Source organism: Lonchura striata, chromosome 2 (genome assembly GCF_046129695.1).
Source record: "Lonchura striata isolate bLonStr1 chromosome 2, bLonStr1.mat, whole genome shotgun sequence".
Classification (NCBI taxonomy): Eukaryota; Metazoa; Chordata; class Aves; order Passeriformes; family Estrildidae; genus Lonchura; species Lonchura striata.
The window spans coordinates 51984021-51999802 of NC_134604.1; the positions used below are offsets into that span (position 1 = coordinate 51984021).

Below are 15782 nucleotides of genomic sequence, written 5' to 3' on the forward strand. Positions count from 1 at the left end.
GAGCCCAGGAGTTATCACAGCCACTGGATTATGCTAGAACATGCTGTTTGAATGTGACTGCCATTGTTTGGAGGATGATAATGTTTGGAGCAAAACTGCGGCCATTTCATTCCCCTTTGCCTCAGTGCTAGAGGGAAGTCCCAGACAAGTTTAACTCAATGGCTACAACATAAGGTATTTTATTAAAAACTTGTGCTCAGACAAATAATGCCTGGATTTTAGGTACTGGTGGCATTTTCACAGTGTTTCAGGCTACTCCTCTCTAGTACCTATTGATCACATTGAAAAGTGGAGCTACCCTGATATTATAAAGGTCATTACCTCTACCTCTGTGACATGTCGAGTTTGTTCAAGAGTTATTTGTTCTGTACTATCATTAGAGATGCCTGTGAAGGTGGACCATGTTTAAGTAGCACTTTTTGAAGGAGATCATTATCTACTGCTCTCCCACTACATTTTCTCTGCTATGTATTTGATGGTTGACTTTGCACTTGCAGAGAATAGGCCCTTAAATTTCATTTCAGATGGGAGTTCATTTGTTCCAGGGACTCTGGGATGAGTGATAAAAGTGAATTGATCTGAAATACTTTGTCAGCTGTTGTGTAATGGAGAGTACATGAAAATGGTCATACTAGGTGCTCAAGGTACTAGACCTTGAATAAACTTAACTTCTGGATGTGGAAGATCCCCTGTGAAACTCTCTTCTAGAAGCAGATACTTGTCATGATACGTCATACTTTTCAGGAGTCAATAAAGAGAGTGTTGCAAAGAGAGTTATCCAAAAAAGCCTTCTTTATCAGGGTTGCTCCAGTTTAGGAAGTAGAAAGTGGTAGTGATGGCACGATCTGTAGAGCCACAGTTCAGATTATCTGTCCTGGATGTTCTACATTGACTACACTTCAAAGTTCATATGTACCTTTGCTCCAGTTACATTTCAGATTGACATTTTCATATACAGTTGTCATGGTTTGACACTGGCACAATGCCAGTGCCCCCATGAAAATGCAATCTCTCAATTGAATGCTGTGAAATGAGATCGAGAATAGAGCAAAGCAAGCCCAAGCTTAATAACAGGGAAAAACTTTATTAAGCTACTACTACTATACTGTAAAAGGAAAAAGAAGGAAAAAACAATAAACCACACAAAATTCAAAATGAAAACCTTCCAAATCATTCCTCCTCCCACCACCCAACTCCAACAAACCATAGTGAGATACGATCTGGACCCCAATCAGGTTTCCACCCTCCAAACAATCAATATTCAGTCCATCGAGGGAACAGAGTCTCTCCTGTACCACAGACCCCCAAGAAACACAGCTCCACATCCTGTGTTTCCATGTCACACATGGCACCGCCCGGAAAAAAAAAGTTTGCCAATGGTGACTCTTCTCCTTTCCATGCACAGTGCTCTCACCACCAATGCATGGATGGATAGACTGCTTTTAGGATTTTTCCTTTCAAGGATGCCCTGCCAAGAGGGGAAAAAAACAACAGTTCAGTTTTTCATTTTTTGGGACCACAGTCCCCCCCATTTTCCCATTTTCCCCCTGGGGCTGAGGGTCCAAGAACAGAGATCTTCTTCTCTGCTTCTTCTCTGAAGACAAGGGGCACAACCACAAACCTCCCCAACTTTTCTCTGTTCACTACATTTCTGTCTTCTCCCAGCTGAAGCAGGTCTCTTTGGCTCACTGGCATCCTCCTAAAATACAGTTTCTCTTGGAGGAGAAGATTGGTTCAGTCTATGGCCAACAAGGAAAAGTCCAGCCAAAAGCCACCCCATCATCTCCTCCCACCTAGAATTCCTCCTTCTAACATCCCAGGGTCCAAGCTGTCTCTCTTCCTCTCTTTCAAACCGAGGAAGAGTGAAATTTCACAAAGCTTTTATTTCTCAAGGAAGGGTTAAAAGTCCCAACTCCCAAGGATGTCTCGCTGCCCAGACTCCGGCTCCCACGGGCAGCTGAGCACCTTGCGGCCCCCCCTGCCCTGCCCCCGCTCTTCTCCTTCCAGCAGTGAACTGCTGACAAAAACTGCTGCTGTCTCTTTCTCTCTCTCTAGAGAGAGAGAGACTCTGGGGGAGAACGGAGACATCCCAGATTTCTCCAGCCTTCCACCTTCAGGGGTTCCAGTCCCTCCACCCTTGGGCCCACCTCTGTCAGGCCATGGGCCTTCCCCTCCCCACCCAGCCACGGCCGGGCAGGGGAGAGGCTGCACTGCGGCTGAGCGGAACCAAAGAGAGTGAGTTCCCCTGGGAATTCTGCTTTTAACCCCTCTGTGTTCTCAAAGGCATGTCCACCTTCAATTGGTCAACATCCAAATTGACCTCTTCCTTCCAAGAAAAATTCTTTTTCTGTGTCAAACCACAACACTAGTGTTCCTCATAAAATTCTTATTTATGCACTTGGATTAAATTCTCAGCTATACTGCCCATGTGTACAGTGCAAGAATCTTTCAAAATTCCTCAATGTAAGTGTAGGATCAGATTGTTGTCTTCTGTCCACTGTGAATGTCAACCTGCTTGGATAAAAATACCTTCATTCACTGAATATTTTTCTGATCCTAAAACAAACTGTGGGCTTTGACATAATTCAGGTCTGTAGGAAAGAACTTCAGAGACTGACGTCCCCTAATTTTTTTCTTTTTAGTCACTCTCTGAGGGTCTTGTTTCCATCTGGAGCAGATGTTTTCCATTCCTGTCACTGAAACACAAAGTCTTTGCTCATTCCTGGAGCTCTACAGTAGACTCCAATGAATTGTTATTCTTCCTTTTACCCAGGATATTTCATTAAGGGAGAGAATTGGCAATTATGTACCATGAACCAGCTGTTGTCTCATTATTTTGGCAAAATAGATGAGAATTGCTTAGAAAAGCACTGTGAATTGGATATCCATAAATTTTGAGCATTCAGAATGATCTAGAATATTATGGAGAGATAGATAGTGAGTGTGTTTCCTTGTACTATGATGCAATCTGCTATTCTGGAGAAATCAATAAAAATAAATTCAGACAGACACAGGGAAGAAATGGGTATGGAGAAGAAGAACAGAGTGCACTGCAGGGTGCATTTTTAAAGCTGTCCCTTGCTAGGCTCAAAGTTCTTCATCTCCAAAGAGAGATTAAAACAGGTACTGAACATTAATCCAGGGCATGGTTGAAAAGTGAGTGTTCCTTTGAATGGAGCATCATCCCTCTGTGTTGCCAACTGGCACATGCCAGACTGTTGCTTAAATGGCATCAGTGAAGTGATTAGACAGGCTGCTGTAGGATGGGCTGCCTCTTTAATGTGTTTCTTTCTGGAGCTTCTACACTGGAGATGTGTACCCATATCCACTCTTTTGAGTTCAGCTGCCTGGCTGTGTACCTCCAGTTCCAAAACAAAAGCAAAAGAATAATGAAAATTGCAGTGGTAATTGCAAAGCCTTTGTGAAAGAGGTCCTCACCTTTCAGGTGTTTGCTCCTGCTCCTGCACTGTAAAACACTTTCACTGCCTTTCTGCCCTGTGACCATCTGACAGCAGCTGTGGTGAATTGTACCCTCAGAACAGGATAAGATTGGTGTACTCACTTCTCCCAGCAGTGCAATCCAGCCCAAAGAAAAGTAGATTTCATTACACTGTAAGGTGGATTCATAAGCAAAAATATTTTCTTGGCAATTGACGCCTCCATTTCTGTAACTTTTTGTTCTCTAAACATGCATTTGAACTGCTCAGTGCTACTGTAACACAAGCTGCCAAATCATTACCTCAGAAGTTAAGAAGCTTATCTGGCAGAGGTGAGTGCTCTTGCTTCTGAGCTAGCTTCAGATATGGAGAATAAAATACTGCTCCTTCAAACCTGAAAGCTGAGCTCCTTTGTCCTTGAGATGCTTAATCCCTTTTTTTAAATTTTTTTCCCACCAGAGGCCAAGGCTTGACTATTTAGTGTAATAGAAAGGTTGTATCTCTCCAAGATGTACTCAATGTTTGATACAAGTCTTGTGGAAGGAAACTTCCGCCCCTCACCTCAAGCTGAAGTTTGCTTTTGTTTACAAAATATAAATTCCTGGAATGCCTTTTAATGTGTGCAGCATGATGAGAAGAACATACAATCTGGAAGCAAACATAAGTATTGACATGGATTAACTAAAAACAGTTAAGAGGAACTAAGAACTAAGGTCTTATAGATTAAATGAGCTTTTTGGAGTAATTCTTGTCATCTCCGAGCTTATTTTGTGAAAGAGTGCAAGATTTGTACTGTTTGAAATTTAATTAGTAATTGCTGTTTATATTTATGTATTTTTTGAGGTAACTTTTATCTTGGCTTTTTTTTCCTTTGTTTTAACCTGTGAGTTTTTATTCCTCTATTTATATACATAATTAAGCTTAAAATTTCCAAATGCAATGCCTATATATTTTGGCTGAATTATCAGTGACAAAATTGCTAACATAATGGTCATCTGTGCAAGTACAAACCAGTAGTATTTAGCATGTAATCCCTTGAATGATGTTCATATTTTAACAATTTTTCTCTAACTAAAACATATCTTCTATCCCAGAGTGCTAACATAGTGCTTCACAGTTGATAAAAAGGTTTTACTAAGATAAGGCTCACAGCTAAAGTGATTTACTGCTTTTAGTCCTGTTATTTGTATGTACATCTTACAGGTGACTAAGTTCAAGTGTATAAAATGAGCTAAGGCACGTGATTAGCATAAGGAGAAAATAACATTTTAATGTCTCTCTCTAAAAAGCTGATGTGTATGAGTCAGTAGACAAATTTTCTTTAAAACTTGACATTTCAGTTATACAACAGAGGTGCTTTGGTTTGTAGCTTTGAGGTTTGTTTTTTTTTTTTTTCAGAACAGGAAATGAAAAGGTAACATGTTGTGTATTATTTTGGTTAATATAGTTTTCTGATCTTTAGCCAGATGTTTGTGAGAAGTTTCCTGATCAGGGGGATTTTAATTTGTTAATAACATTTCCTTATCACTCTGCAGTGTTGTAATTTTCCATGCTATTTAAATAAAGGGGACTGACAGTACTGACGAAGGTCACATGATTAGGACAGTTTAGTCCACTTACTCAAAAGATATGTCATTATGGTGCAAATAATTATACAATATTTTTAAAGAGTGAATCTAGTTAATTTATAAGAATTCAAATATTATTGTGATGGTGGTTTTTTCATTTTTTACAAGCTTCATATTTATGTCTCTGAAATAATTGATGAAATTATGTTATACATTATAATACTTAAATGTAGGGAGCCTACAATAGATGGAGTGGGAATATATACAAGAGCACATAGAGATAAAGGCTTCAAACTGAAACACAGTAGGTTTTGATTGGATAATACAAAGAAATTCTTTACTGTGAGGGTGGTGTGGTACTGCATCAGGTTGCCCAGAGAAGCTGGAGATGCCCCACCCTGGAAGTGCTCAAGGCCAGGCTGGGTGAAGGAAATCTGGCCACTGCCCATGGCAGGAGGGTTGGAAGTAGATGATTGCCATGCAACTAAGGGGTGGGACTTCAAAGGAGGGGTGCAAAAAGTAGTCCAAGCAAGAAGCCAAAGCCTGAGCTAAAAGGAGTTGAAGTCGAAGTTGGAGTTGAAGTCGAAGTTGGAGTTGAAGTCATTTAAGTCATTTATTGAAGTCTCAGTACTGTTCTCAAAGTGCAGTTTTATACTGTTACAGCTTCAGACAGCCACAGCTTTTAGCAAAAATTTCCCACTAGCTACAGATAGCCTATTGTTCTCACTATTTGGCAGTCTTACAAAACGACATCATTTCAAAGACCTTGATAGTTACATATACAGTTCTTTTCCCAGTTCCTCTTCATATCTGTGGTCACTTTTCCCAGGGTCTTTATCCCACCAAAGCCAGAGCATCACATCCCATAAGCTCCACTGTGCTCTCTGGTCTGTCCCCGATTTGTTCTCCCCTAGATGACCTTTACAGTCCCTTCCAACCTAAACCATTCTATGATTCTAAATAAACAGAAACCCTAAATAAACAGAAAGGTTTCTTCCTCAAGTACAACTGATGAATGTGATTTGCAGCAAATAATTAATTGAAAATAAAACACAGTTTGATCAGAAGAAACTCTGCTAAGTTAATATATTGCATCCTGTTTTCTTTTCTGAAAACATCTTTACCTTTATAATAAGTATGGAAGACAATACAATGTAGAATTTATCTTTTAAGGCATAGGTCAAACTGGAGGCTAAAAGATGTTCTGCTACACAAAAGATACTTTATATAGCATTCTTCATTAACTGGTGTTCAGGGATAGACATATGAGACAATTTTACACACTATGTCACTGTCAGGAATTGACCATAACAGAGAGAGCTGATCATCAGAATTGAACCCAGAGTGTTTAATCACCTGAAACTTGATGGCTCTAATGATTCCAGTACTGTGTTTGGGAGCAGAGGAACTGAATTCATGCCAACAAATATGAATATCAGTAGTGTCTCAGTAAGTCAAATGAAGGTGCTTCTTTTGTAGCTGAAATCAAGAAATAGCCATTCAGGGAGTGATTAATCTCATTCTTTACTATATGACTGAAACAGAGCAGGTGAAAACTGTTCTAAGACCTCCTATTTCTCTCTGTGAACTGTAAAAGGATATCTTGGGTGACTAGATCAGTTGACTACCTAAAAGTACCTAAGATTTGGAATGATTAAGATAAGCAATGGCAAAAGGGTTTATCATAGCTGTGTGAGGCATAGCACCTTTCTAATAACCTTTCTCAAGTCTTCAATGGAATTAGATGCTGTTTCAAGAAAGCAATTTCTTTTTGTAGTCAATTAATCTACTATGCATAAGATGAATGAATATTATCTTGATACCATTTACTGCCTTCAAAAAAAAAAAAAAATTAGACCTCCTAAAACTGATATAGAAGTAATTCCATTCATCAATGTATCAAAGATGCCACACAACTGATCAAGATACATGAAATAGAAAGGTTAAAAAGATAAATACAGGTTAAAAGGAATTAGTTTTAGCATGTGTTTCTAATTCCTTGACACTTCCCATGATTTCCTTTGTACACACAGAACTCTTAGGAATGTTGAGGAGTCTTGCTATGAGTGGGTTAAGTGTGTAATTACAAAAGAGAAAAAAAAAACCTACTGTACACATGATGTAAAATGATATTATGATGTGTTACAAATTAAAATTCATTGCTTATACACAGAGGAAATGATGTGTACCTACCGAGTTGTCCTACCAGAGAGGTTCAATCTGTTGGTCAATAGGTGTGGGAGGTTGTTCCTGTGATACACACTGACCTTATTTAGCAGCATATAAAGGTGGGACAAGGTGCAGCAGTTTCCTGTAAACAAAAATAGCTCTAAAGTATAGTCAATAACGTAGAAGAGAGAATAAAAGAAAAAAAAAAAAAAAAACCCAACCCAAAACAAACACAAGAACCCCAAAACCAACCCAAACCCCCCCCCAAAAAAAAAAAAAAACAACCAAAGAAACAAACCAACAAACCCACAAACCAACTCCAACACAAAACTGTCCCTGAACTTGGGAAAAGGTTTAGCAACAGAACAAGAATCTCAGAGAATTCTTATATTATCTCTGCTTTACATTTGGTAATGAGGCAATAAAATTTATGTAGTTGTTGTGAGAATGCATGCTAAAGACAGACATTTTAATTTCTGCATAAGCAATGCACATAAAATTTTTCACAAATACAGCTATAATTTAGAATAACAATTAGAATTCATTAAAGTTCTTCTGATTTTTTTTTCCTCTTATTTTTTCATTTTAATTAATGTAATACAAAAGGAGATTTTAAGCTCTAGTTAATTTGTTTTTCTCAGACTAAGGCACTTGTTCAAGCTTTTATTGCATAAAAATGTGAGGGGGAGGTAAATTGAAGAAGCAGTAATATTAATGCCCCTTGAATATCCCATTAAACATTTTTAAATAGATGCTTGGATCTTCTAATTGCCAATATGAAACTGTTTGAAGATTTCATGTGTTATATACAGAGCCCCTTAACAGCTTTCTTTTATCAAACTCTGACCATGCTAAATACTTGATATGCCATAGGAATTTGAATAAAAATGTCATAGCACTCTTCTGAAAAAGGGAATACAGACCTTGTGAACAAATTTATGAAGGAGTCTTGATGTTTAAAAAAGAAGATTAGTAAGACTAGGAAGATATTTAGATGGATTAAAAACCTATCCATCATTGAAGCTAAAAGAATGAAGAACAAATAATAACTAACTCATATGGAGTGTACTTTTCTAACTTTTATCATAGATCTATTAAGTAGTAAAGTCGTATTTATGAGTTTTGTTGAAAGTAAGTCAAGCTATAATATATTCATATCCCTAGATATCCCAGAAGCCATTGTATCTTTACTTCCTCTATTAAAATGTAAAGCAGAAATGTGTTCACATTCTTCTATAAAAGTGTGAAGCATCTTCTTCAAAATTTCCATGTTAGTTACATAAAGAAATAGATGATTCATAAAACAGATAATATTTTTATTGATTTAAACTTACTTTAATCCTACTATTTTCCAACTAATACTGTACCAGGACTAGTGTACCTTAAAGTGGACAGAAAGTATCTCCATTTGAAAACAAATAGATTGACGCAGGTTCAACTGATTTCTTCAGGTTCTTCTCCTAAGGGTAGCTTCCTTTATCCATAAAAAGGCCAAATCATGAGACTGTTACCTTTCCTCATAAAGTTAGGATTTTGAAAGTGATTCTTTCTATACATAACATCACTTTGCAAATGCTACCTGGATAAGTTTTGAACGGCTACAGACTTTTTTTGAGCTCATGATTGGAAAAAATAAACAGCATGTAAGCAAAGGAGATTTAGAATTATTTTTAATTTTTTTCCGATTTCTCAGTTCCTCCAATTTTCAAAGGTGTTTTGCACATTTAAAATTTTTTTCACTTCTGTTACCAGGATGGTCAGTTTTAACCTGAAAACAACTATCTTTTGAATGCTTCCACTTTTCACAGTGTAATTATTCCAGACTTGTATGTTGACCCAGCCATTACTTGCAGGCATACAGCAAATGTGGGAGTGTCATTGATGAATATATGGATCAGCCAAGAACCTACTTCTAAGTGTGCCTTCTGATCACATGGCATAAAGATGTGGTGTACAGAAATTGTGAGAAAAGGTTAGATAACATAAAGAAAAATTCATGTGACATTAGTAAAAGAATAAAAATAGGGAGAGAAACCCACTGAAATTAGGCTGTGCGCTTGATCTTATGCTCTGACCTTTGCAAAAGGGTGTATTATAACTAAATCTAATAAAGTATAACTTCACAATTTCCCTCTTGTATTAAAAGCTCCAGATATACTGAAAGGAGAAAAGAGCAGATGTGCAATGTTAATGTTACTGTATTTTGAATTTGGTATTGCAATATAAAACATCTTTTCTTTGCAATGGCATGCTATTGTGAAATTGAGGATTTTAGAACTTCTTAGTGCTGTGCAATAGAATTATTAAGATTTTTAGATTTTTCTTAATGTGACATTGAATACAAAGCTTGTCTGGGGAAAAGAGTCAGTTTATCTAGGTGTTGAACTGTAATAGTTTTAAAAGAAAAATCAATATACACTTAATCCTCTTATAGTTGGAAATTATTTTTCCAAGCACAGCAAAATAAAATCAGAAGTATTTTTTAACAATTTGTATTAAATTTACACATTTTATTTTCCTATTTTTTTCACTTCTCAAAAACATCCTTCTAATATTTTGTTTGCAGTTTTTTAAGTTTTTTTAAGTCAGAGATTGTTAAGATTCTAATGTAAAAATAAAATCTAATATTATGTTTGGGAGGAGCATTATAGCAAGAGTTACATATTCCAGCTGGTGGAACTCTGGATGTTGAGAACTGTAAGCTTTCTGTGCTGAAAGGCACAGATCCACAAGGGAGCACTGCATTTGACCTGAGACTGTGAAGAAGGCTTCCAAAATTGATTATTAGCTTTGGGATTACTATAGGTGCATAGGACTACTACAGGTTTGTAGTTGGTTAGAAGTATGTAATATCACAGGATGGAAAATTTAGAGTTTGGCGTTTTAGGATATAGAAACAAATATGAAGCAAGATGGGGGTTTTAGGGCGGAGGCAGGTTGCTCTTCTTTACGTTCTTTTTCCTTCTTCTTCATGTGTTTGGGTGGTATTTTTTAATTGGACTGAAATACCCTCATTGCGAGCTTCAATTAATCAGTTATTGGGTTAAAAGAGAAAATAATTTAGGTTTCATTTCTTAATTGGAGAATATAGCCTTAAAACACCTTGTAAAAAGAGATAGCCACTTTGTGCCTTGCTAATGAAAGACTGCAGAACTCATGGCTGTGAGACTGTAACATTGATAAGAAACAGTAAACACCTGAGTCTGAACATAAACTATCCTTTCAAATGCCTTCAATCCTGATCCCAACAGAGGTAGAAAAAGCAAGCAGAGAATCCACACCAGATTAAAATAACTTATTTTTAAAGTTTATTTTATTCTATTTTACCTTTTATTTATTAAAAATGTGTCAGTGCAAGGTAATAACTTATGAAATTACAGAATTAAGTGCAATATAAGTATTAATTAATGGTTTTTTTCACTAATATAAATTATTTTAGAGGAAGTGTGTGTTATGAGAAGCCTGCCATGTGTTACTCAGATAACATTAATCCTAAAGTCATATTACAAATAAGCAACACTACGTTTGAATACTGTTAAGCCTTGTTTTGAAGATGTATTTATGGGTTTATTCATACTATACTAGGCAGTTATTTCATTCTTTTCAGCAAAGTAAATGGCTGTGAGGTTTGCTCTGTGTCACTGAAAATAATACAAGTTTTATCGCAAATTTCAATGAGAAAAAGAAAAGAAAGCCAACAAAAAACCATCCACAGCCTGGCTGATATCGAGATATTCCAAGTCTTCTCTTCCATTTGATACAGTACATGCTCTTTTTTTATGCTTGTTATATAGTTTAATTAATAGTAGTTGAAAAAGAAATATTTCTATTACTGTAATTTCCAGGACACTGGAGTGTTCAGTCAGGGAGATTAATCCGTCTTTTCTTCCTTTTTTCTGTAGAGTTATTTATATAGACCTGCGATTATTTATAAAAACATTTTTTCGATACTCTATGTTTTGTAAATACTAAGTAAATAAATTTGCATTTGTTATCAATACTTTTTTTTAGGCTGCCTGGAATTAAAAGAAGACACCATTGAAAACCTCCTAGCAGCTGCCTGCCTTCTCCAGCTCCCCCAGGTTGTAGAGGTTTGCTGCCATTTTCTGATGAAGCTTCTGCACCCATCCAACTGCTTGGGAATACGAGCATTTGCTGATGCACAAGGGTGCACAGAGCTTATGAAGGTGGCTCACAACTACACCATGGTAAGGCAGTTCTGGAATATGTAAATTTGAACCTTGTGAGTCCTATATATCCTCTACAAGTAAAAATATCTTGATAGTTTTTGGATTGAAATTTTTCTGTATTATATTCGGTATTTCTATGAAACTTTATTTCTTAAGTGAAAACCATTGAAGTGGTGATTCCTAAGAACTTCAGTGAAGTTATGACAATTGTCCTTCTATGATGGATGCACTGTTTGCTGGGTCAGGACTGTATATAACTTATTTAGATGCATTTTCTCATACAGGTGATAATAGAAAAGTGTATGTAAATCATTATAACACCCTTTAATCACTTTAATTTAGCTTTAAGGAAGCTTTGTAATTGTGATTGTTCTGCATGGGAACACTATGAAGGGGAGTTTTGTTGGGTAGTTGGTTTGGGTTTTTTGTCAAGAATTTGGTCATCCTTTTATCCATCTGTGAAGTAGATTAAGACAGGAAGTTCTAGAAATAAGGAATTTTATCTGGTAATATTTAATATTTTTCCACCTTTATGTGACAGAATAGGTATGAAATTTATGTCAAAATTTAACCAGAATCAATGAAGAAGAAATATGCTACTTATTCAGAAATTAAATCATATTAGTAGCCATTTGACTTTTTAAAGTTTGACCAAATTAAAAACATCTGACTCATGAAATTAAACTTACATAAGAACTATATTATATATAATTTATGAGAAATAATGATTCTTTTTAGGTTTCTTCTGAAATTATTATTGAAGTAATAGAGTATATTTCAATGGATGTCATTCTCTTGTTCAGCATTTATGTCTTTATTTTATTTATTCTTTTCTGTAACTAATAACACATTGCAATTCACAGGTTTAACTGTGGTTTTTGTCATAGTTCAGGTAGTTATATCCATGTTACACTTCTGAAGTGAGTTCTGTGATTTCTATGTATTAGAGGTCCAAACTAGTCAGGTTAACCTTGATCTGTTAGTAGAGAGAAATAAGCTGTCAGAGCAGCATTCATATGATCTTTTTTTGAATGAAATTGTATTAGGACTGAACATGTGTTTTGAAAAAATCCAACCTTTTTATCAATATATTTTTTAGATTTATATATTACTTTCATATTTTCAGTTTGTTTTGTTTATGAACATAAAAAAATAGAGAAAAACATTGATTTCAAAAATTTTAAAACTGCTTATGATTCTTTAAAAGAACTTATTGAAATATTTTTGGGGGAGTGAAATTACTCATAGTACATTTGAAGACTTGTGACTCACATATCTAATGTATCAAAGTTCACAAAGATCTGTGCCATGTCTCAGATATTAGGTATATAATTTATTATTCTTTTAATGCTGAGATCTAAAATCTGAATTATGTATAATGGAAAAATCACCAACAAAAGATGGCAGATCATAAAGGAAGTCAGTTGTAATTAACACACAAGCTCTGATTTATCTCCAAGGGTACTTGCAAGCATGCACAAGTCATGTTTTCTCTTGCAAGAAAAAGAGAAAATCACCATGAAATGGCAGGGTTTTTTTCTGACCCAATGAAAGCATAACCCTAAAGGATAAGCTTCATAGTGTGTGATATTTTCACAGGCTTTGTGTTACTTCATTTATATGTGAATCATCTCACATCTATTTGACTTACTTCTTTGTGTTAACGTGTGTGGAAAACCAGTTGTGAGTGGGGAAGGAGTGCCTTATTGCCTATCTTCACTACAGCATTTTCAGGCAAAGAGTATCTACATAAGAGAAAAGTGATTAGTTCTTCTACATGGATACATAGCCAGGGAAAACTTACACAGTTCAAAGAAGATACCCTGAGGAGTTTGATAGAGGAACACCAGAGACCTGGAAATATGAAGAGAGGGGAGGAAAGTGAGGAGCACAGGCAAAGAGCAGATGCATAGTCTCTTAGGTGACAGAATGCATTATTTTTTCCTTCAGACTTCAGGACAGTAGTATGGGCTGTGATGAGGGCAAACATAAAGTAGGGCAAGAGGGAGTTTGTTTGCAAACTCCTGCAGTCTTATGCAGAGGACTTGAGGAGAAGTGCTGACTTAAAAAAGGATGGAAAAATCGTTGTTTCCTTAAAAAACAGTTCTTTTGCTTTCCAGGGAACTTCAAGGTCCTTTGTTTAAAGCTTTTCAGGGTGCTTTTAAGAGTTCAAAGTGGTCTATCTCAAATTCTAGCTCTGTGAATCTTCTTCCATAGTGTTATTGCAAAAGCTTGTTGTGAATAGGAAGTAAAAGTACTCCTTAACTCTGGAATCTTGTGGAGTTGTTTGCTTGAGATAAAAACCTCAAACAATAGTTCTATACTGATATAGAACTGATGTAGGAATGGGGAGCAAGACAAAGTTTTTAAAATAATCTTGCAAAAAGAGATTTATAGGCATGGCTTATATGATTGTGTAATAATTTTGAGATATAACTCAAGTTAAATCTAATCTTTGAATAATTTTCTTTCTTAGCTAATTACATAGTTGAAATTGAATATTCATCTATTCATCTGAAAAGAAAACAAGTAATAAAACAGTAGCTCTCTGCCTGCATTATACCTGGCAAATGTTATACAACTTTTCCCCACCAATTACTTTTAAGTAGAAAGTCACAATTTTCTTCACAAGAGCATTCTAATGAAAATCAATATATTTCAATAAATATTTTGCATCATTGAATCGCCATAAATGTTTTAGTCTTCATTTTTCAAAGAAATCTTCTTGCCTAGTCTCAGACTTGATATAAGTTCTAAATTACACTGTTGTTACATAAGTTGCTTGGTGCTTTCACATAATATATTATGAGGGCAAGACATTAGAGCTCATAAACTTCTTTATACTGAAGAATAAAAAGCTTCAAAGAGCAGCCCAATTAAATTAAGAATCCTGTTGACAGGAGATTTTTAATTTCAGACATGTTTTCTGTCACATTGAATAACTTCTATTTTCCTAACCAGGAAATCTGTGGAAACAAAGAATACAAATTTTTATTTGCATAGTGCTTGCAGGTATGTCCTATCTACTGTAAATAAAATTTGTTAACTATAAAGTTATATATGTCTTTCCATGGGCAGAAGTATAATATCCCTGATGTTTACTGGGGGAGTCTTAAGTGTCAAATATCAAATTATTAATTTGAAATGCAAAATCTAAGCAAGGAAGAGTAAATGTGTTCACAGAAGAGGGAGAAATTGAGGAAATTAAGATAAGAAAAGCAGTGAAGGAAAACCAGATAACATTTGAAAAATCCTAGAAAATATATTTGCCATATAGCAAAATATGAGATTGGTGGAAGAAAAGAGGAAGGTAGATTTAATAAAAATTTGGTGAACAATGAATGTTGGAGATTTCTGTGATTGTGTTCCCTGTACTTTTTAGAACTGGAACTTGGATGGCAAATGGAACTTGGATGGCTTTCATTTTAAGTGAAAGCTTTGCAATGAAGAACTTAATAAGAAAAAAAATGTAAATTCTCAGTGGTTTCTTTTTAGGCACATCAGATGTAATGTAGTTTGTTTTATTTCTGAGGTATGAACATGCCCTACCAGTGTTTTATGGTGTGATTTTTTATTTTTTAAATTATTTTTAATGGATTTACTAATTTAAATGGCAGAATAAATATCCATGTCTCTTGATTTAAGACTTCTGTACTTCTTAATTGCAATCTGGATTGTAACTAGCTTGTCAGTTTCTGAAAGCTTTCAATCTGCAGAAGCATATATCTGACAAGTTTAAATTCCTAGTTTATTGCCAGAGTTAAGTTAAATGATTTAGAATTAAATGCATGTGTAGAATTAAATGCATGTGTGATGTCTTTAAAAAAATTCATAAAAACAGAAAAATGAAACATATTAATAAGATGAAGCAAATTATTTCTTCAAGCAAGCATTTTTAGTGACAGTTCTTTATTCTAGGTATAAGGGGCTTCATATATAGGGAAGATAACCGCTAAAGTCTGCAATTTATCTGCTTTGTCATACTTGTCAGAAATTTTGGTCATCCTGTATGGATTTATCTGTCTCTTTAGAAAACAGAGTTAAGTATAATTCAAAACTGTGATGGCCACCTCATTGGGATGCAACTATTTTTAGAGTAGAAGATGTTTTCAAATATGCTCTAATTTGAACCACTGTGTATTTATTGGTGAAGTTTTATAATAGACCATTCTAGATTAATAGACTCTGTGGCTTTAATGTACCATTAGCCCTTCTTACAACAACTACTTTGGTGCACTGGTAAATATCAAAAGAGGAAAAGTATGTAATATTTTTCCTTAAAAGATAATTGCAGTTTGGTTTAAAAGCTTGGAAAAATACTAAAAAAAATACTCATACTTGGTGTGGTTTTGAATACAAATGCTTTCTTTCTCCCAGTAAAGGCCATGGTTCTGCTTGTGTTATAATGTATAAGTAAT

General features: G+C 35.4%; 1 protein-coding gene across 1 annotated transcript in view; it reads left to right on the forward strand.

Annotated features, from left to right (window-relative positions):
• KLHL1 (kelch like family member 1) overlaps positions 1-15782 on the forward strand; it is a 185967-nt gene that overhangs the window by 70430 nt on the left and 99755 nt on the right. Inside the window, exon 4 of the mRNA XM_021548042.3 lies at positions 11186-11382. Coding sequence (XP_021403717.2) covers positions 11186-11382 — 197 coding nt within the window. The remainder of the gene's footprint in view (positions 1-11185; positions 11383-15782) is intronic.